The 23,209-nt window shown below is 46.5% G+C and overlaps 1 protein-coding gene across 1 annotated transcript in view; it reads left to right on the forward strand.

The window, feature by feature from the left end:
- Positions 1 to 803: 803 nt before the first annotated feature.
- The window catches only part of PINX1 (PIN2 (TERF1) interacting telomerase inhibitor 1), an 83,464-nt gene continuing 61,058 nt past the window's right edge, over positions 804 to 23,209 (forward strand). The window contains exons 1-6 of the mRNA XM_009907738.2: positions 804 to 830; positions 6,094 to 6,203; positions 9,557 to 9,649; positions 11,119 to 11,197; positions 16,255 to 16,347; positions 19,317 to 19,393. Of these exons, the coding sequence (XP_009906040.2) occupies positions 812 to 830; positions 6,094 to 6,203; positions 9,557 to 9,649; positions 11,119 to 11,197; positions 16,255 to 16,347; positions 19,317 to 19,393 (471 nt within the window). The 5' untranslated portion in view covers positions 804 to 811. The remainder of the gene's footprint in view (positions 831 to 6,093; positions 6,204 to 9,556; positions 9,650 to 11,118; positions 11,198 to 16,254; positions 16,348 to 19,316; positions 19,394 to 23,209) is intronic.

Here is a 23,209-nt window from a genome sequence, read left to right on the forward strand (position 1 = left end):
ATGATGGCGACTCCACCACCTCCCCGGGCTTTAGTACTGAATCTTTAAAACTAGGTAAATGGGAATAAAGATGCAGTTTCCCTGGGGCTTCAGGCTGGTGCTGTTAGACACCTTGGACCAGTATGCCAAGACACAGCCATGACGAGTTCAGCTTTACTACAAGAAGACAGGCAAGAGGATGGTGCACAAGGCATGAGGAGTCCACCCCACCCATCGCTCTCCCCCCGCTAACGCGGGCACGGAATTAGGTAAGTTCAGGAACATTCATCTCCCCGGGGATTCAGAGTGCCCTGCGGGGAATTTCAACCACACACACCCCTGGCGGATGAAAATCTGAATATGAGACAGCGATGTGCCTTCGCTGCTGAGGAGGCCAACTGTCCCCCGGGCTGTCCCCAAAGCTGAGCGCCAGCAGGTCGGGAAAGGCAGCACCGCGGATCCCGGCAGGGTTCTACCCTCTCCGCGGAGGCGGAGGCTGCAGCAAAGAGTGCTTCCCAAAGCGCTCATCCCGTATCCATAGGGAAACGCACGAGAGTAGCCAATATACAACACAACACGTCTTTTGATAGCTTTAGTAGAAGTTTCAGAGCTTTAGTACGATTTTAGGCTATTTCCAACGTCCATTTCCACTAGGCTGTCTACTGCGCTCGCCTGCTTCGAGACATTTCTTTCCCGTTTCAGGCGTTTCTTTCCTGTTTCAGGCATTTCTTCGACGCCTCTTTCTGAGCCTCAGATGACAAAAGTCCTCTCGCCCGGGTAGGGCCCGGCGGCGTCTCTTGGCGTGCGCCGCAGAGAGAGGAAGGTCCCCAAGATGGCGATGCTGGCGGAGCGTGAGTGCCGATCCCCGCGGCGAGGGGCCGCGCCGGTGGGGCTCGGGGCGCTGCCCCCGAGAGCGGGCTGCGGTCGGGGAAAGAGCTGCTCTCCCGGCAGGCGGCTCCAAGCCCTCCCCGCCGCTCTAGCTGTTGTGGCATGGGCCGCGCTCTCCGTCCCGAGCGCGGCGGGCTGGATGCTGGCGGGTTCCCGGTCCTCGCGGTGGCTGGGGACGGGCTTATGGGGCTCTGTCGCTTCCTGGCTTAGGTGTACGAAGTCAGCGGGGATGTCCCGCAGAGGCCTTTGGAGCCGGCATTTCCTTTCAGCGCCCCGATGAGACAGTATGTTATGGGAGAGGTGCCCTCCATACTTAGGGCTGGGTCAGTGTGTCAGCCAGGCAGGACTCGGCGGAGCCCTGTGTGTGTAGGCATCGGTCTTTTGATCGCGTCTGGAGCTGGCATTTGGACTTGGCTTAGCCTCTTGTCTGTACTGGCCCTTTCAATACTGAAAGGAGGTTTGTAAGAAAGATGTGGACAGTCTTTTTAGCAGTCTCCTGTAACTGGTGTCCTGTTTTTTTACCTGAAGGGAGGCTGTAGCCCGGCGGGGGTTGGTCTCTTCTCCCAGGCAACCAGCATCAGAACAAGAAGACACAGTCTCAAGCTGTGCCAGGGGAGGTCTAGGCTGGATGTTAGGAAGACGTTAGGAACTGTCTGGAGTGCCATGCCCATCCAACTGGAGGCCAGTCAATAGTGGTATCCCCCAGGGATCAGTTCTGGGCCCTATCCTGTTCAATATCTTCATTGATGATCTGGATGATGGGATTGAGTCAGTCATTGGTAAGTTTGCAGATGACACCAAGATGGGAGCAGGAGTTGATCTGTTGGAGGGTAGGAGAGCTCTCCAGAGGGACCTTGACAGGCTGGACAGATGGGCAGAGTCCAACAGGATGGCATTCAACAAGTCCAAGTGCCAGGTGCTGCACTTTGGCCACAACAACCCCATGCAGAGCTACAGGCTGGGGTTGGAGTGGCTGGAGAGCAGCCAGGCAGAAAGGGACCTGGGGGTACTGGTTGATAGTAGGCTGAACATGAGCCAGCAGTGTGCCCAGGTGGCCAAGAAGAATGATGGCATCCTAGGCTGCATCAGGAACAGTGTGGCCAGCAGGAGCAGGGAAGTCATTCTGCCCTGTAGTCAGCACTGGTTAGGCCACACCTTGAGTCCTGTGTCCAGTTTTGGCCCCTTCAGTTTAAGAAGGCCATTGAGACTCTTGAATGTGTCCAGAGAAGGGCAGCAAGGCTGGGGAGAGGCCTCAAGCACAGCCCTGTGAGGAGAGGCTGAGGGAGCTGGGGTTGTTTAGCCTGGAGAAGAGGAGGCTCAGGGGAGACCTTCTTGCTGTCTACAACTACCTGAAGGGAGGTTGTAGCCAGGAGGGGGTTGGTCTCTTCTCTCAGGCAACCAGCACCAGAACAAGAGGACACAGTCTCAAACTATTCCAGGGGAGGTTTAGGCTCGAGGTGAGGAGAAAGTTTCTCCCAGAGAGTTGTTAGCCATTGGAATGTGCTGCCCAGGGAGGTGGTGGAGTCACCATCCCTGGAGGTGTTCAAAAAAGGATTGGATGTGGTGCTTGGTGCCATGGTTTAGTAGTCATGAGGTGTTGGGTGATAGGTTGGACTTGATGATCTCTGAGGTCTTTTCCAGCCTTGTTGATTCTATGATTCTATGGGTTTCATAGCTTCAGTTAGAAATGAAATCTCTTCCGTGGGCAATATGATTTTTCTGTTTATTGGAGAAATGTTATCTGTTTGTTACCTTTCTGTGTTGCATGGAGCACACAGCAGGAGTTTAGGTTGGAACTGATAGGGAACCTCCAGAAATGTTTAAATGTTTCATGTTAGAACACATGCTGCAGGCAACAGAGTTGGTAAAAAGGTTGTAGTAATTGATCTTTTCCAAATGAGTGTCAGTGATCTGGAGAAATGAAACTTTTCTCCACTGGATGGTGCTGCTTGCTCAGAGTTGTGTTGTTATCTGCAGCATCATTTTACGAGCAGCCCAGAAGATAGTCATAACTTCTGAGCTTGAAGATTGTGTGTTGTTTCCTTCAGTGAACAAACATTGCTGATGAATTGTTGACTGAAGAGTCTATTTTTTTGTTTGGTTGGGGTTTTTTTGTGGATTGTTTGGAAGAGGGAGATTTGGAGAGGGACTGTTTACAAAGGCCTGTGGCGACAGGACAAGGGGTGGTGGTTTGAAGTTAGAGAAGAGAGAATGATGAAAACCTAAACCCAGAGAACAATCCAGATTGTCTGATTGTTTATTGCTGCTTTGATTGTACCTTTGATTGTAGCCAAGTCACAAAATTACATCTGTAGAGAAGGGCAGATTTAGACTGGATGTTAGGAACAAGTTCTTTACCATGAGGGTGGTGGAACACTGGAACAGGTTGTCCAGGGAGGTAGTTGAGACATCATACCTTGAGATATTCCAGGTCAGGCTCAACGAGGGTCTGAGCAGCCTGATTTGGTGGTGGATGGCCCTGCAGAGGGGGTTTGGACAAGATGACCTTTGGAGGTCTCTTACAACCAAAACCATTCTATGATTTTATGCTTTCTGTATGTGGCATGAAGTTGCCCAGAGAAGGGCAAGGAGGCTGGGGAGAGGCCTCGAGCAGAAGCCCTGTGAGGAGAAGCTGAGGGAGCTGGGATTGTTTAGCCTGGAGAAGAGGAGGCTCAGGGGAGACCTTCTTGCTATCTACAACTACCTGAAGGGAGGTTGTAGCCAGGAGGGGGTTGGTCTCTTCTCCCAGGCAACCAGCACCAGAGCAAGAGGACACAATCTCAAAATGCACCAGGGGAGGTTTAGGCTCGAGGTGAGGAGAAAGTTCTTCACAGAGAGAGTTGTTAGCCATTGGAATGTGCTGCCCAGGGAGGTGGTGGAGTCCCCATCCCTGGAGGTGTTCAAGATGGGATTGGATGTGGCACTTAGTGACATGGTTTAGTCATGAGGTCTGTGGTGACAGGTTGGACTCGATGATCTTTGAGGTCTCTTCCAACCTTGGTGATTCTGTGAAAATTAATAGAAATCAGCTTTTAAGGTGGATTAGTTGAGCTGCATCAAACAACTCTGTTTGGCAGTTAATTTAAATTCAGACCTGCAGTTGCCATCGATTACCTCTGCTGCATACAGAAATCCCTAGGCACATACAGTGGCTTTACACCTCTAAGAGTTGCCTTGAATTTAATTTCTTGGGAGTTGCAGAGTCACCACCTGGGGACCTAGTTGCAGAGAGCATAACAGAAGATGTTTGTTTGGTTTTTATTGTTTTTCTTGTTATGTTGTTTGTTTCCCTGTCAGCTACACATGAAAGCAACAGCCAAGATGTTCCCTGGTTTTGTAGGACTTAGCTTTCGCTGGCAGCTTTTTAGCTGATTCCCCTGGCAGCCCACTGGAAACCTGAGCCCCCGTGTTTGCGCCTTGGATGAGTAAAGATGACAAAACATTAGTTGTCCCAGATCCCTAGCTGGTGTTTCAAACACAGCAATAAATGACTGAAGGGAGCCAGAGTTTTTGTTCCCAGTGGGGCAGCAGGAAACCCTAATTTGTTTGTGCTTTTCAAGTCACAGCCCGCGGTGGCACTTCACCACCTTTTGTTAGCAGCTCAGCCTGCTACAAATGATGAATCAAACATCCTTGTAATATGCTGGCCCTGTGACCTAAATCTGAAGTGTAGCATTTTTTGGGAGAGGTGATTTCCTGATTATGTTGAGAGTGCCTCAGTGGATTTGGGTTCTCACTGGCTTTGTGTGGCCTTGGGTTAATTGGTCGGTTTTGATCCACCGTTTCCCATCGTGTTTAATGAAGTCTGTAATCTTCCTGTTTCCATTCTTTGTTTGTCTTGTTTATTTAGGTTGTCTTCCTGCATGTATGTAGGTGCATATTTCACATGGCTAGTTAACTGTGTTAGCTTTTCTCCCTTGATCTCAGTGAAGCTATTCCTGACAATAGAGACGAGCACGCATATGGGGGCCTAGGGGATTAGGACAATGGAGCTTCCATTCTCATTTGGGTCCCTTCACACCTGCAATAATTTCTGGTGACTTTGCATTTTCCATTTAAACCATTTTCTAGCACATCCAAAAGCTGAAATCTTGCTGGTTTGTGTTCTAGTATCCAATTTCTCTGGCCACTTACATTTGATTTTTCAGTTAGCTTTTGTTATGAAAGCAAATATTAAATCTTCTGTGTTCTGGTAGAAAGAATCATGGAATGGTCTGGGTTGGAAGGGACCTCTGATGGTCATCTATTCCAAGCCCCTCTGCAGTAAGCAGGAGCATCCTCAACTAGATCAGGTTGTCCAGAGCCCTCTCAAGCCTCACCTTGAATATCTCCAGGGATAGACCCTCAGCTACCCTGCTGGGCAACCTGTTCCAGTGTTCCACCACCCTCATGGTAAACAACTTGTTCCTAACATCCAGTCTAAGTCTCCTCTGCTCTGGTTTGAAATCATTGCCCCTTGTCCTATCACTGCAGGCCTTTATAAACAGTCTGGGAAAGCCAGCACTGAAGTTGCATGTCCTATAGATTTCGTGTTGAAGCCACAGGTAAAGCAAAGCCCTACAAGGAGGGGCTGAGGGAGCTGGGGTTGTTTAGCCTGGAGAAGAGGAGGCTCAGGGGAGACCTCATTGCTGTCTACAACTGCCTGAAGGGTGGCTGTAGCCAGGAGGGGGTTGGTCACTTCTCCCAGGCAACCAGCACCAGAACAAGAGGACACAGTTTCAAGCTGTGCCAGGGGAAGTTTAGGCTTAAGGTGAGGAGAAAGTTCTTCACAGAGAGAGTTGTTAGCCATTGGAATGTGCTGCTCAGGGAGGTGGTGGAGTCACCGTCCCTGGAGGTGTCCAAGATGGGATTGGACATGGCACTTGGTGCCATGGTTTAGTAGTCATGAGGTTTTGGGTGACAGGTTGGACTTGATGATCTCTTCCAACCTTGGTGATTCTGTGATTGAAGCCTGGACACCTAAGTGGTAACCCTTGCAGCCTTCCCTGCAGCCCATGCTTTGGGGTGACAAATTCCATTGCAATTTTATTTTGGCATTTTTCACATTAGTAGTTGCAGTTTTTACTGGACTTTAGTTTTGTGTGCACTATAAGGTTTAGTAGAATTAAACCCCCAGAACATTGTTCTTTTCAATGAAGAGCTTTCCTTGAACTGATGAAATACCAAGAGCACTGAAAATGGTCCCAGGGCCTGTTTGACACTGTTTTTTTTCCTCCCCTGCTCTAGCTCGTAGAAGGCAAAAGTGGTCTGTAGACCCCCAAAACAGTGCTTGGAGTAAAGATGAATCTAAATTTGGCCAGAAGATGCTGGAGAAGATGGGCTGGTCCAAAGGAAAGGTATGATTTAAAGGAGACTTGTCTGGATGGAGGGCGAAAGACTGCTAAGGGACTCATGATCTCAGTATTTAAAGCATCCTTGTTCTTTCTATTGATATATTCTCTTTAGCTCACAGGAGATTTGGGCAGTGTTAGATCTCTGCAGTTTTTTACTCAGGTGCTTACTTGTACCTGTCCTGCTTTCCAGTTTTTCTTTCTTTGACAAGGTGATGTCCCCAAGAGCAGGAATTAGCACCTTAAATCAGGTGATAGTTGAAGGCTTTAAGTTGCCATTATGCCCTCAGCTTGTTCTGACTGGTAGAGTTTCAAGGAACTCCAGGACCTGCTTTAATCTTTTACCTGTGTTTGAAGGTTATTTCTGATCTGTTCCCTGAATGGCCAAAATGCAGCTTTGTGGGCTCTGTTCCTTCCCAGCTTCAGCCTGTATCTGTGGGGTAAGGTGACAGGTATCTGGTGCTAAGAATAAGCTCTAGATAAGTGCAGACATCTGCAGACTTCTCAGCTAGCCCTTTAAGGCAGTTTAATTTCCACAGAGGTGCCTCAGCCATGCTGAGATTTGGGCCTGCACATTAATGAAGTGAATGCATGCAAAACTCACATGATATTTATTTCATTCTTCTCCTACATTTCCTCTCCCAACTTTCTTTTGTAAGGAAAGAAAATTAGGATCCTTTTCAGAGGATCATGGAATGGTGGAGGTTGAAGGGACCTCTGGAGATCATCTAGTCCAATCCCTCTGCTAAATCTGGTTCACTCAGAGCAGGTTGCCCAGGATTGTGGTATGGGTGGCTTTGTAATCTCTCCAGAGGAGGAAACTCCACAGCTTCTCTGGGCAGCCTGTTCCAATGCTCTGGCAACCTCACAGGAAGGAACGTTTTCCTTATGCTTAGGAGGAACCTGCTGTGTTCTAGTGTGTGCCTGCTGCCCCTTTTCCTATCACTGGACACCACTGAAAAGATTCTGGCCCCATCCTCTTGACTTCTGCCCTTTAAATATTGATGGCCATTAATAAGATCCCCTCTCAGTCTGCTCTTCTCCAGGCTAAACAGCTCTGGGTCTCTCAGTATCTATCACAGAGAGACACTCCATGTCAGGATTCTATCCTAAAAAAGCACAAACATGAACATTCAAATCTAGGAAGTAATATTTAGGCCCAGTATTATCTTTCCTCATTGTGCAATTCCCAGGGGAGGAGGGGGAGAGCAGTTGGTTTAAAGCTTTACTTTTTGTACCTGGCCATTTTTCACCAGGTGTGTCAGCAGTAACAAATCATCAGCTGAGTGTGTGGCTATCATAAATACATTTGTGGTGGAGTAGTGGAGAGAAGCCCTGTGGACAGATCCTGGGCATATGTGGCATTCAGAGCACTGAGCCATATTTAAAGAAGACTGTTGGTCTTAGAAATCCAGCACAGTTTATTTGGTCAGTGAGATGCTAACCAAAAAAAAGTATGAAAGCAAGCAGGGCACTTGGCTACACATCCTGCCCTGACCCAATTCCAATACTACTAATAACAGGACTAGTGTAAGCTGCTTAATTTCACTGCACAGATGGGCAAAAGCTCATTAATTTGATCAAGCTGAAGTTCCATTTCTCTGGGTTTGTAGTGGAATGGGGACATAAATCTTTCCTCTAGAGCTATAACTGTGGCAAAGGAAGATCTGGTAGCTCAAGTAGGAAACTTACTGTCATGAAGAAGATGAGAGGAAGAGTAAGGATAGATAGAAAGCAACATGAGGCCTTCCTTTCACACTGACACAAACAGTGGTCTGACAGCAAAGTTGTTAGCTGGAGTCTTGTATGCACTTCATCTCCCCAGTGCAAGAGAGACAAGGAACTACTGGAGAGAGTCCAATGAAGGCTCCAAAGATTCTGAGGAGACTTGAGTGTCTCTCTGACAAGGAAAGGCTGAAAAATCTGGAACTGATAACCTGGAAAAGACTGAGAGGGGACCTTCTCAATGCTCATCAATATCTGAAGGGTAAAGATGATGAGGACAGTCTTATTTCTGTGGTTCCCAGCAACAGGACAAGGGACAACAGCCCACACTGCGACCCAGGAAATTCCATCTGTGAGGAGGAACTTTCCTGTGAGGGTGCCAGAGCTGTGGAACAGGCTGCCTGGAGATGTTACGGTGTCTCCTTCTCTGAAGAGATTCCAAACTTGCCTGGACATAGTCCTGTGCAACCTGCTCTAGGTGACCCTGGTTTTGCAAGAGTATTGGGCTAGGTCTTATAGAATCACAGAACTGTTAGGGTTGGAAGGGACCTCAAGGATCATCTAGTTCCAACCCCCCTGCCATGGGCAGGGACCCCTCACACTAGATCAGGTTGCTCACAGCCACATCCAGCCCGGCCTTATAAACCTCCAGGGATGAGGCTTCCACCACCTCCCTGGGCAACCTGTGCCAGTGTCTCACCACCCTCATGGGGCACAACTTCTTCCTAATATCTAATCTGAATCTACCCATTTCTAGTTTTGTTCCATTCCCCCCCCAAGTCCTATCACTGCCTGACACCCTAAAGTCCCTCCCCAGCTTTCTTGTAGTCCCCTTCAGATAACTGGAAGGTCACAATTAGGTTTTCTTGGAGCCTTCTTCAGACTGAACAGCTCCAACTCCCTCAGTCTGTCCTCATAGGAGAGGTGCTCCAGCCCTCTGCTCATCCTCATGGCCCTTCTCTGGACACCTTCCAGCACTTCCAGATCCTTCCTGTTCTAGGGGCTCCAGAACTGGAAGCAGTACTCCAGGTGGGGTCTCACCAGAGCAGTCGAGTCTTCTCTGAACCTCCACCACTGTGTGTGTGTGATATTTGTTTACTCCAGTATCTTCACCAGCTTATCAGTGTGAATTAGATGGCAGAAGTTCCTCATGTCCTGCTAGCTCCAGTCTGACCCTTCTTTTTCCCCCTTTCCTCACATACAACTTCAGTGTGTGTAGTGTATCCTATGTGGCTTCTGTCTCAGAGCCGTTACACAGCTGCCTTGCCAGTGACAGAGGTATTTTTGGTGGAAGGCACCTTCTTTTTATCTAGTGTCTTGGTTTGAAATTTGTAAACACTTTTGACTTGCCTTGGAATGTCAGGTGGCTTCCTGATTAACCACCCAAGTGCTTAAGGTTGTTGCTATTTTAGTGTTTATAATGCTTTGCTGGAGGCTTAAGTGGTAAATGAAAAAAGCAAAGCAAACCCCAACACTTAATATCTCATGTGAACACATTCAGTTACAGGGAAGCAAATTAAGTTGTGATTAATTGCTGTATTTCTTTGCAAACTGCCTGACAGTCCAAAGTTCTAATTATTTCCTCAGTCACTGCTGTAAAATCCTTACATTTTTTACCCTTAAATCCTCCACAGGGTCTTGGGGCTCAGGAACAAGGAAATACAGAACACATCAAGGTTCGGGTGAAAAACGACACGCTGGGCTTAGGAGCTAACATCAATCATGAGGTGAGCACTAGACCCAGGTAAGGAGAAGGCTCCCATTTTGGCTAAAGTACTCTTTTTTATCATAGAATCATAGAATCAATAAGGTTGGAAAAGACCTCAAAGATCATCAAGTCCAACCTGTCACCCAAGACCTCATGACTACTAAACCATGGCTTCAAGTGCCACGTCCGATCCCGTCTCGAACACCTCCAGGGATGGTGACTCCACCATCTCCCTGGGCAGCCCATTCCAATGGCCAACAACTCTGTGAAGAACTTTCTCCTCACCTCTAGCCCAAAACTCCCCTGGTGCATTTTGAGATGGTGTCTTGTTCTGGTGTTGGTTGCCTGGGCGAAGAGACCAACCCCCTCCTGGCTACAATCTCCCTTCAGGTAGTTGTAGACAGCAGTAAAGTGTCCCCTGAGCCTCCTATTCTCCAGGCTAAACAACCCCAGTTCCCTCAGCCTCTCCTCATAGGGCTTGTGCTCAAGGCCTCTCCCCAGCCTTGTTGCCCTTCTCTGAACACCTTCAAGAGTCTCAATGGCCTTCTTAAATTGAGGGGCCCAGAACTGGACACAGGACTCAAGGTGTGCCCTAACCAGTGCTGAGTACAGGGCAGAATGACCTCCCTGCTCCTGCTGGCCACACTATTCCTGATGCAGGCCAGGATGCCATTGGACTTCTTGGCCACCTGGGCACACTGCTGGCTCATGTTCAGCCTACTATCAACCAGTACCCCCAGTTCTCTTTCTGCCTGGCTGTTCTCCAGCCCCTCCGACCCCAGCCTGCAGCGCTGCATGGGGTTGTTGTGACCAAAGCGCGGCACCCGGCACTTGGATTTTTATGATGAGATGTAAGTGAAATCTCTTGCTACATCTGCTGGCAGCACATACCTACTTGACTGTCTGTGCAGAAACTCTTGTGCTGGAGTTCAGTTCTGCTTTTTTGGATGTTTTAGGAGTAAATATCTGCTTGGAAAGGTTCCAGTGGTACTGAGGGCTGGCTGTTCAGAGATTATTTTATTCTGAGATTAGTATTTCCAAGCAAGCCAATGAAATACTTGCCTTTTCCCTGTGCCTCCTGCCCTGATAGCAGGAGTGCCTCCCTCTTCCTGATAGCAGTTACCTTTCTGACTGAACATAAGGTACATAGGCAGGGCAGAATGTAGTCCTAAAGGTGCTGGTCTCATTATCAACCTCTTAAGTAGCTTTATTGCTGTTAAAAATGACACTAGTATTTCCTGCTTACATTTGAAAACATTCTGTGCAGGTGAGATGGACAAAGCCAGTTCAGTATTACTTAAGGACTGCAAATGCAGCCTTTATCATTTTTACACTTTGAAGCAGCTGATGAGCTGCTGTTAGTGTAGCCATCTCTGGAGTTTCTGACAGCTGTTCCCATCAACAAGGACTGAACATATACAACTGAGTTACTTCTTAGAGTGCTGAGTCTTACTATGGGCCTTGTATTCATCTGAGTGATGCTTATAGGACAACTGGATTGCTCACCAGGATGACTTCAACCAACTTCTGGCTGAACTGAATGATTGCCATGGACAGACTGAAACAGGTAGGTTGATGCTTTGCTCAGCCAGCTGCTGTTCCATTCTTTGCCTAAAAAAGCTAGCTGAGGCCCAAACTTTTGGGCTGCTGAGGCAGACAACTCCTCCTTCTCCCCCAAGATCAGGGGAGCCAAAAGACACATTGCCATTCATGAGCACGCTTAACTTTGTGTGCCTGGATATATTGATCTCAGTGGATTGGTTTGGCTCTCCATTGGGGCTCTATTAAAGGCTTTTTGTTGGAGAAAGCAAATGTTACATTTTTAACTGACTTATTTATCCAGGGCCACAACATGGGGGACCCTTTGCTGGGATGTATTAGGGCAGCACTTGTTTTTCTAAAGCAACCAGAGCCAGTCTGAAGGTTCACAGCACCATTGCAATGGGTTTGCCTTTGTCAGGGGTTAGGGCTGGGCCTGCCACTGAAGGAGTGACAAACCCTCCCTGTTAGCTTCTCTCCCTTCCCAAAGAGAAGAGAAGGGAGGCTTATGAATTTGAAAAGAAAACTAAAACTGATTGATAACAATCAAATGAAATATATACCAATAGATACAAATCAATATTGAACCCAAGTCCCTGATGGCAATTGTGTCACTGTCACCACTGATGCTGTGGGTAGGCACTGAGAAAGTCCCAGGGTGAACTTGGCAGCAGTTGGGAACCAGCTTCAGGAACAAATGGATTGGGCCTGAAGGCAGAACAGAGACGTCCTTGGGCATTGGCCATTGAAGAAGAGCCTTGACCCTTGTGATCTCTCAGCTTTATACTGAATGGAGTGGAACCCATTGTTGGTCAGTTTAGGGTCACCTGTCCTGTCTGCTCCTCCCCACAGGTGCAGCCTTTTTACTCCACAATCCCAACAGAGTAGCATCTCTGAACATCAGTGTTATCACTACTAGAAGCAGGCAGTGTCTGCAAAACCATGCCATGAATTGCAGAACATGCAGCTACTTTTCAGCTCAGTTTCTTCTAAGTAAAATCACCAAACAGAGTTAGTTCTGTTCTCCCTCAAGCCAGGACACTGCCCTTTACTAATGAACTGTCACATCAGGCCTCCATGCTCTGTTGGTTTCTTAAGTACCTACTTTTCCTGTCCTCAGAGAGCCGCTGCTTAGTTTTGGACTCAGAGTTATGCGTCTCTGTTGTGAGTGCTATATAATGTGATTTTTGTAGCCCTGATGTAGAGCACACAAGTGGGGAAACTCCACAACCTTCCCAAAAGGGCTATTTACAAAGCTTTTTAGACTACACAACCTTCCCAAAGGAGCTATCTATAAAGCTTTGTGGAGTTTGGCCTTATTTTGTGAAGAGGAATTTGTGCAGAACTGGTGAGTGTGAGCTTAAAGGAGGAATTGCATACATCAGATGGTTTATCATCTCTCCTTTAGTTAAGACTCAGGTTTAAACTCTGATCATATATCTAAACAACTCTGTAGAGTGTGGTTAAACCAAGGCCTTCTGCTTGGACACAGCAACTTCTCTACGTGCTGCTTACTGCAGAACTGCCAGCTTAGTGAATTCAGCAACTGTTCATGCAGTCATGCCTAACATTTGGGCACAGAAGGTTTTGTAGGAGAGGAGAGGCAGGGAAAGAGGCAAACCAGGTGCTTTTTCCATCCTGGAGAACTGGGATTAAAATTCTGAACCTGCTGCTTTACAAGCATTTCTTTTGAATTGAGGTGTAAGTTAGTGCTTGTGCATTGGAGGTCTAGTCATGGTCTGAGGCCACACAGTGCTAGGTGCTGCAGCTGAAGTCCTCAAGAAGTAGAATAGCATACAGCAGGGAAATTCCAAAAGTTCCTTTCTACCTTTATAACTAAATCCTGCCCAAGTTCCAACTTGAGCCATGGGAAGATCACTTACGTGTAGCTGGTGGGAAACCTGCAAACCGGTGAGCAGAGAGCTGAAATGACTTGCTCAAGGACAGAATGAGTCAGCACAGAGGCAGCTTCATTGAACAAGGCTATCTTGTTCCTAAACCTGGGCAGCATTCCCTGGGTCATCAGTACTGATGCAGAGTGGACTCTAGACACTGAATTTCTCCCTGGTTTACTCAGTTTCTTTTTCCTTAGTCTTTTTAAGAGCTGAGACAAGAATGTACAATCGCTGAGGACACAGCTGGGTGCACACTTGCGCATTGCTGGTCAGAATCACGTTGGGTGATGGGCGGACTGCAAGCATTGCTCTGGAACTTGTTCTTTTGGCAATTGTTTCAGCTGGCAAAATTCATCCAGATAACTCTGCCTGCAGCTGTGCTGCAGGATCAAATGTAACATTATTGGCCATTATCCAGTTTCAGATTGCATTAAAAGTCAGCTGAAAAACTTGATTGTTCTTAAGTAACAGTTGCCAGAGTTGGATTGCAATTAGAGGTCGGGAAGGAAGGGAAGGTAGTTAGGATGCCAACATTTAGATACTCTTGATGTTTGTTGTTTTAGCTTTGTTTTCTGTTTTTTTCTAGCTGAACACCTAGTTAGGAGTTTTGATTTGATAGTTTAGTTTGGAAAAGACCTTCAAGGTTATCTAGTCCAACCATTCTTTTACTATACCAAATCTGGTGCTAAACCATGGCCCTTAGCACCTCATCTGTGCATCTTTTAAACACCTCCAGGGAAGGTGATTCACCTATCTCTCTGGGCAAGCTATTCCAAGGGTTTGATAACCCTTTCAGTGAAGAATTTTCTTCCAATATCCCACCTAAACTTCCCCTGCTGCCACTTGAGGCCATTTCCTCTTGTCCTGTCAGAATGTTTTGGGTTGGAAGGGGCTTTTAAATCTCTTAAATGACTCTTAAATGTCATTTAACCCAACCCAATGGGGCAACAATATGCTGCCCTTGTCTGTAATGTGCTTTGGTGTATTTAATTTATCAGCTTTGCTGTAGAAATGACACATGGCCTTATTGCTGTGACTAAATTGCTTGTGAAAGTGCATTAATGGGGCACTTGGTGCCATGATTTAGTTGATAAGATAGTGTTGGATGATAGGTTGGATGATCTCAAAGGTCTTTTCCAACCTGGTTAATTCTATTCTAATTCTAATTAATATTCCTGCAGAATATTCCTGCTCAGTTTGTCAGGGGGTTTACCAGTTGCTAGAAGTCACAGAGATGTATCAGGGCCACAAGGATGATCAGAGGGCTGGAGCACCTCTCCTATGAGGACAGACTGAATGAGTTGGGGCTGTTCAGCCTGGGGAAATGAAGGCTCCAAGGTGACCTTATTGTGGCCTTCCAGTATCTGAAGGGGGCCTACAAGAAGGCTGGGGAGGGACTTCTCAGGATCTCAGGTAGTGATAGGACTAGGGGAAATGGAATGAAGCTGGAGGTGGGGAGATTCAGGCTGGACGTGAGGAGGAAGTTCTTCACCTGTGAGAGAGGTGAAGCCCTGGAATGGGTTGTCCAGGGAGGTGATTGAGGCCCCATCCCTGGAGGTGTTTAAGACCAGGCTGGACGAGGCTCTGGCCAGCCTGATGTATTGTGAGGTGTCCCTGCCCATGGCAGGGGCGTTGGAACTAGATGATCCTTGTGGTCCCTTCCAACCCTGACTGATTCTATGATTCTATGATTCTGCCTGCCTGTTGCACATTCAGTAGTGCAGTTCCTTCGCAAGGACACAAGGCGGTGCTGCTGCCCCTTTCACTGTGTAACAAGCGGAGGAGGAAGCAGCCCTGTGGGTGTCCTTTGCTGTGTAATGTTCTCTTCTGTACAAGCAGATCAGGGAGTAGACTCCAAGCACCTCATCTCTGCTCAGGGTATTTTAGTTGTGGTGCTTACTTTAGCCTTTTCTTTTTAGGATTTTCAAGTTAACTGCAAACTCTGACGCTAGGCCAGCTAGTTGTCCTTCTCACTAGGGCTTGGTGTGTAAATGGAAGAGTAGGTCTCAGGCTGCCTTCTGGTAGTCAGGCAGCAGATTTCATTATTAGGTCAGTGACTCTATCATCAGGTGTCATTGTCTATCAAACAGCAAAGTGCTGTAGTTCCAGTGTCAGAAAAGCTTAGTCTGCAGATCGTTCAGGGGTGGGATCATCTGAAAAGTGACTCAGCTTGGCCCTCAGGGTGTGAGTTGATTTCCTTACCCATCCCAGTTGCCACTGGGAGGGAAAAACGTCTGAGTAGCATTTTCCAGAGTTACAGAGCAGAGAATCCTGTGGTACCTGCTTCTTGTCAGGACTGGACTAATAAAGTAGCTATTAAGCAGACAGCAGGTTGCCTTCTTGGGAGAATTTGTTGTAATTTAAGAGGCTCTGTGAAAGCAAAGAGTGCATCTGGAGCAGTGAAGTAACCTGTGACAGCACAGGAACTCGATACCTCTGTGGTGGAATGCTTGGACTAATCCTTCACATGGTTTTAACCTGCACAAGCTAAACATTCTCCCAAGCAGCTCCTTAGTGAATCTGGGACTTAGCCAACCTCAGAGACCATTCCCAGCAGACAGTTTAGAGGAAACCCCTCTTCTGGAAGCAGGGAGAATTAAATAACATGGATGTGGCAATTTATTGTGCCTGGCCTCAGGGGCAGGGAAGCTCTGCCACTGTTTCATTTCCTTACACAGCTGTGTCAGACTGTGCCCAGGTGGAGGCACTTAGTGTAGTGGTAGAAGTGGAGAGCCTGTCTGGGTAATTTTTTTTTCTTTCTTTATTATAACTTTCTTACTTTATTTTTCCTCATTTTTCTTCCTACCACTGTTTGTTTTTATACTAACATCTTTCTCAGACTCTGGCACTGGAGATCTTTTATAACAAACAGCACACTAAGCCCTGACCTAGTAGTATTCTTTTTCTCACTGTAGAAATGGTGGTAAGTTAGACTTTTGACTTGGCATACCTCTATCTGCCTTTTCAAATTGCTTTAGACTGGAAATGGAAAGGGAAGGGGATGTGGCAAAAGACATCAAGCATGTCTGGCTCTCAGCTTAACCATGTTTCCTTATTTGTTGAGATAGGTTGTTGAGGCTTGGTTTTGAAAGAGAAAGTTAAATAGACTAATGTTTGAATTTGGAGCTTAAGAGTGCCTTGAGCAGGGTTGGAACCTGTTTGTTTGGGGGTTTTGTGCTTTGTTTTGTAGAGTCCTCAGTGAACAATCAAAAGAAGAAATTCAGTCTGGAAGAAAAGTCCAAATCTTCCAAGAAACGTGTCCATTACATGAAGTTTGCAAAAGGTAAGAGGAGTTTTGTTCTTTCATAAGCTCTGACCAAGATTAGGAAAAAAACCCATGTGACAAGGTGATCTGTTACCTTCTGGGGTCTAAATCTGGCAAGTAAAACCTTGGTATAGAAATTCCCCCTGCAGCAACTTACTGACAGCTTACTATGTGCTGCCCCTCTTTATTTTGGACAATTTCAGATGGCTTTGGGTTGAATACTGCTGGGTAAAACAGTTGGTATCTGAAGGAACCACCTGCTGAATAAAGGAACAGTGAATACCCTGAGTGTTCTGTGCGTGGGTAGGGCATGGGAGGGGGAGGCAAAGGTGACAACAGTTCCTTGGGCATCTGCATGGCACTATCCCCTGCAATCTCCAGTAACCCCTGCTAAGAGATCACGTGGATAAGATCAGTGATCAGATTAAACCTGAATGCAGGAAGAGGAAAGCCCTCTTACATCTACCAGGTACTTTATTGGATAAATGAGGACAGTGGTTGGTGGCCAGAAAAACTCTATCAAGAACTCGTGGAGCTTAGGGATTTCTTTCCTTCTTACAGTGATGACATTATGTCAACCATGCCTTGTTTTACATCTTGCCAGTTGTTCAATCTCTTGCTGTGTTTTTTCTGCTGCTCATGTTCCCCATTCACACACCCTGGGCAGATGATGTGTGTGTCTACATGTTCCAGTGCGTGGATGGGATTGGTTTCCACTAATGGCTGACTTATTAAGCTTAAAGCTCTGTGTAATCTTTTCTGATAGGAAATGCCTCTGCTAAAACAGAAGTCTGAATAGAGGCCAAATTCTGATATTGGGATTTGTGATTTTTTGATTGATTGATTGATTTGGCCTTGAAGTCAAACAGGTTAGCATGACTATGCCACTGTGACCATAAACAATTAAACTGATTCAGGAGCTGGGGTTGTTTAGCCTGGAGAAAAGGAGGCTCAGGGGAGACCTTATTGCTGTCTACAACTACCTGAAGGGAGGTTGTAGCCAGGTGGGGGCTGGTCTGTTCTCCCAGGCAACCACCAATAGAACAAGAGGACACCATCTCAAGCTGTGCCAGGGGAGGTTTAGGCTAGATGTTAGGAAGAAGTTCTTCACAGAAAGAGAGATTGGCCATTGGAATGTGCTGCCCAGGGAGGTGGTGGAGTCACCATCACTGGAGGTGTTCAGGAAGAGACTGGCTGGGGTGCTTGGTGCCATGGTTTAGTTGATGAGGTGGTGTTGGGTGATAGGTTGGACTTGATGATCTCAAAGGTCTTTTCCAACCTGGTTAATTCTGTATTCTTGCAAGTGCAGGGGCTTGTTGTAGATGGTAGAAAAGAGTATTTAACCTTTTTCTGAAAACAATGGAAAAATAGGTGTCTTGTGAGCATGCAAAATGCAAAGCAAAGCTTTTATGTTAAGGGCATCCCTCATTTGTATGGCTGCAGTGTTTCTGTAAGGTAGGCCCCTGTTTGATTGTTCTCTCAGTATCTAAAAAAACAGGGAAATTGTCCTTTTTCAGGGAAAGAGAAAAAGTTACTTGAGAAAGGCTGATGTTGTCGTGGCCCTTGTTGTTCAAGTCCAATCCTGCTTCCTTTTAGACTAAACAAGAGGAGCTGACACAAAAGCGGGAGAAGGGAGCAGCAGCAGCAGAAAAGACAGCTTCCGTTTCTGGTGCTGTTTTGTAGCCTCACTGCTGGAGGAAGATAGATACCACACATAGACTTGCATCTGGGAAATGCACACCAATATGAGATTCAGACAGTGATTTCAATTCCTTTTCTAGTAACTGTTCCCCTCTGGTGGGTGCTGCAAAGGATTTGGCCTGTCAGCTAATTTGATTTTTTTTCAAACAGGGAATGCAGGAAAAGTGAGGGATACTTTTCAGAGGGAGGGGGAAAAAAAAGGCATGGAAAGAAAGTGTAGAGTGAGAGGAAGAGCAGCAGGATTGCAAATGTCATGTTACAAGCCTTGGCAAAGATAAAGCTGAAAACAGCCACGAGTCACATCCAGCTTGCTTGGGTAAAGGCAGCTGGAGGCTGCCCAACTATGAAGTTGGGTGATGTCTGCTCCTCTAGGTTCATGTGTCTGCTCAACCTCTGTGGGCAGTTAAGGATCCTGAGAAGAAGAAACAGGTGGAGTAGTCAGATTACTTTGGTGGCTTTTGTCTATTGCAGGTGTTTAGATTCATTTGGAGGTCAGTGATTCTGGGATCAGAAAATCAAGTGGAGTAGGACCCCAGCAGACTCCTGATAAATTGGTTTATCTGTGCTAATTCTGTTTCTTGAACTTTTGCTGACTCCTTTTCAAAGATAATTTTCTGACACAGGCTGTGGATGACTCAGCAGGTGTCTGCCTGTGGAATTGGCTAAACTTCTGCTGATATCTCAGTTTATTACTTCACACACTATTACTTCCCCCTCCTTGCTCCATCTCTGATATTCAGGTAGCCACCCAGCAGTCAGATGGGAGTAATGGTCCTCCTGGAACTTAAGAGTAATCTCCCCTTAACCCTTAAAATTGTTTTAAATTGGGATAATCTGGTGTGTTGCAGAGGTGGAGGATTTTCCTTTCAGAAGCCATTTCAAGAATCAAGGAAAAGTCTCAGCTGACTTAATATGGATATTGATTTGGTTTTTTCACTGTAAGGAGGAGCTGTGACTCCTTAACTGTCAGAGATGGGAAATTCTTATGAGAATCCAAAGATGTGCGTTTTCTTCTTGAAATTTTCCTGCATTCCCCCATCTTCCTATACCAACTGTGGCAACACAAACTGCTGTTCCCTGCTTCCCTGTGGGCATACACGAGCAGGCCGTGGTTGTCTCCTCACCAGCCTTTCCTCCCTCCACACACACATACACATTTCCTTCTGTCTGGAAGTCATGGCCAGCCTTCATTGAATGTCTTTGGCATTCTCCTGCTGATTTTTGTTCACCTCTGAAAAACAGCTGTGAAGGTTGTGGATGTTCTTTTCTTTTCCCTCTCCTTTCAGGCAAGGATCTCTCTTCGCGCAGTGATGATGATCTGTCCTGCATATTTGGGAAGCGACACAAAAGCATCAAGACACAGGTAAACAAGAGGCTTCATCTTGTTCTTGCTCCTTTGCATATTTTCCCTTGTAACAAAGCCATATTTAAATGTCTTTTTCTTGCTAGTGAGATTGCCACGTGCTCATCAAAAAGCAAGGGCCCTGCGAAATTACTGTGGGTTGGTTGTGTGTGAGTGCTGCAGGTGGGTGCCTGTTCTCTGAACCATTGGGCAATAAGAGTGAATCTAATACATACTTTTGTGAGCCACAAGAGTGATGAAGGGTGTAGAACATCTGCCTTTTGAGGAAAGGCTGAAAGAGCTGGGTCTGTTTAGCTTGGAGGAGAGGAGACTGAGGGATGACCTCATTCATGTTTATAAGATGTGAAGGGTGAGTACTTGGAGGACGGACCCAGGCTCTGCTCAGTGATGCCCAATGATAGGACAAAGGGCATTGGGTACAAGCTGGAGCATGGGAAGTTCCATGTGAACATAAGGAAAATCTTTTTTCACTTTAAGGGTGATAGAGCCCTGGAACAGGCTGCTCAGAGAGGTTGTGGAGCCTCCTTTTCTGGAGACATTCAAAACTGGCTTGGATGCATTCCTGCATGACCTACTGTAGGGGATCCTGCTCGGGCAGGGAGGTTGGACTAGATGATCCTTTAGGGTCCCTTCCAAACCCTTAACATTCTGTGATTCTGTGTAATTATTGTGTAACCCAACTTCTTTGGAGTTAGGGATCTTCATTATTTGAATTCTACACTTGTTAGGTAATGTACATCACAAAGCAGAACAATCTGAAAGTTGCATAAATAGCCAAAATAAAACTGGACATTCTGTTTTCACAAGAGCTGGGAAAGGCTGAGCAGCTGCTAAGTCTTGCTCATCTTAGAATCAGGGAATCATAGAATTGTTTGGGTTCAAAGAGACCTTTGGGATCATCAAGTCCAACTGCTAATGCCTCAGCACCACATCTGTGTGTCATTTAAATACCTCCAGGAATGGGGGCTCCAACGCAGGTTTCAAGGGTGGCTTGAACACTGATAAATAAGTAATGAGAAGACTTTCCTCAACTTTGTGTAATGAGATCAAGATTTATACTAGCATGTATTTTCACAGAATCACAGCATGTTAAGGGCTGGAAGGGACCTCAAAAGATCATCTAGACAAACCCCTCCTGCCAGAGCAAGATCACCTAGTGTAAGTCACACAGGAATGCATGCAGGTGGGTTTTGAATGTCTCCATAGAAGGAGATTCCAAAACCTCTCTGGGCAGCCCATGCCAGTGTTTTGTCACTCTCATAGTGAAAAAGAACTTTTCCTTATGTTCACATGGAGCCTCCTACATTCCTCTGCTGTTTTGTTTTCTTCTTGCCTTCAATAGTATCTTGCAGAGAATGAATCTCACAGATCAGCATCTAAAATAACAGACTTACACTGTAACAGGGCTAATACAGCCAGAAAAATTCTTTGGAAAATAGAATATCTGGAAAAGCACAAATGAATATGTTGCGAGAATTGCCCTCTTGCTTCAAACACCTCTGAAATCTCTTTGTCTAGAAGGAAAGATGGAGCCTGAAACAGAGTGGAAGTTTCTGGAATACTGTGTGTATGGTTGACACCTGGTTCTGTAAGCTCGCTGTAGGTCATTGGACTTTGATGAAGAGGAATGAGGTGAAGAATCTGCTCTGGGATGCTGACTAGTAGTGAGGATCTCAGAGGTCTTTTCCAACTAAACAACTAAACAATTCGATTCCCCATGCAGTGCTACAGGCTGGGGTCAGAGTGGCTGGAGAGCGGCCAGGCAGAGGGGGACCGGGGGTACTGGTTGATAGCAGGCTGAACATGAGCCTGTAGTGTGCCCAGGCAGCCAAGAGGGCCAATGGCCTCTTGGCCTGTATCAGGAACAGTGTGGCCAGCAGGAGCAGGGAGGTCATTCTGCCCTTGTTCACTGCACTGGTTAGGCCACACCTTGAGTACTGTGTCCAGTTCTGGGGCCCTCAGTTTAGGAGAGATGTTGACTTGCTGGAAGGTGTCCAGAGAAGGGCAACAAAGCTGGGGAGGGGTTTGGAGCACAGCCCTGTGAGGAGAGGCTGAGGGAGCTGGGGTTGCTCTACCTGGAGAAAAGGAGGCTTGGGGAGACCTTCTTGCTGTCTCCAACTACCTGAAGGGAGGTTGTAGACAGGTGGGGGTTGGTCTCTTCTCCCAGGCAACCAGCACTAAAACAAGAGGACACAGTCTCAAGCTACACCAGGGGAGGTTCAAACTGGATGTTAGGAGGAAATTCTACACAGAGAGAGTGATTGCCCATTGGAATGGGCTGCCTGGGGAAGGTGGTGGAATCACCATCATTGGAGGTGTTTAGGAGGAGACTGGATGGGGTACTTGGTTGCATGGTTTAGTTGATTAGGTGGTGTTGGATGATAGCTTGGATTTGATGATCTCAAAGGTCTCTTCCAACCTTGTTTATTCCATTCCATTCCATTCCATTCCATTCCATTCCATTCCATTCCATTCCATTCCATTGCAATTATTCTAAGGTCACCTAGCTACAAACAAGGGAGCTTGTGAAGAGCAATCTCCATCAGAAAACACTCTTACTATAAGACAGAATTCTTCAATGGGGTGTCTTGAATTGAACACTTGGAAGGATTTATGCTTTCTTTTTTATCCCATATAGTGTCATCATTTTAGTGAATGTGCTGCTAGTTCTGAAGTTACTGGTAGGACAAAGAAAAATGTCTGTTCTCTAGACTATAAAAATGCAGTTACAGTTAATTGGGAGGCTAGAAGAAATTTAGACAAATTAAGAACTGTCCTGTCTTGTCTGCCACTCTGAAAAAACAGCATGAACCTTTGTTACAAGTTACAGGGTTTGGCTTGAAAGGTGGCAGCTTGGGAAGAGGCCTTCAGCCACAACAGAACCCATCTGAACTTTTTACAGTCTTGGAAGAAGTGTTTGGGGACTCCACCTCCATGAGGGAGATCTCAAATTCTGTAGGTAAACTTGCAGCATCAGAACCCCTTTGATTAACACTTCTGATCACCTAAACGTGCCATGGATCTACTTAGCATCCTTGCTGTTAGATCAATATGAAGCAAGGCAGACTAGGATTTAATGCAAATCAACAGTACTTTGATTAAGAGAGTGGATTTTGCTGGATTTGGATAGAAACCAAAGAGAAGTGTGGACAATGCTGGTGCTTCTTCTGGGACTTAATCCTGCAGACCATTTGTTCTTTTGTTGGTAGACACTGCAGATCATGTGCATTTATGGCTGCTTTTGAAGGGTTTGTGCCTCCTTTTGCTGATCCCTTGACCAATGCAGTGGTTGGCAGATGACTGCTGTGTAGATTTTCACAGACACCCCACCTCCCCCCCCCCCCCACTGAACACTGAGCTAATGGGTCAAAGCTCTGGTAAAAAGCCACAGACTGTTCCCTGTTAAGCACCCAGATATACACATGCAAATACAAGCAGGAGGTAATGTAATTTGGAGCTGCATTGTTGTCTTCTGGCTAGCCTGTGCTGCTGAGCAGCCACAGGGAGAGAAAGTCAGAGGCAGTACATTGCCCTTTTTTTTATGTTGTTCCCTTTTTTTTTTAATCCCCCTTCTCCCTTTCTTCATGGATCAGAGATCTGTGGAGTTTGCACAGGACAAAAATGCATTGCTCAGGCCCTCCAGCTCTGAGCAATTTCATTTCATTGCACCCATGAACTCTCATGATCCCTTTCCATCATGTTCCAGAGCCTGGTCCTTAAGGTGGCACAAATAGGACTGCCTTGTGAGGATTTGCAGTACTGTTCCCTCTGTGTGATTGCGTTCTGTTTTGAAATCTCTAGGCTCTGGGCATCTCC

This window comes from Dryobates pubescens, chromosome 3, assembly GCF_014839835.1.
Source record: "Dryobates pubescens isolate bDryPub1 chromosome 3, bDryPub1.pri, whole genome shotgun sequence".
In the NCBI taxonomy this organism is placed as follows: domain Eukaryota; kingdom Metazoa; phylum Chordata; class Aves; order Piciformes; family Picidae; genus Dryobates; species Dryobates pubescens.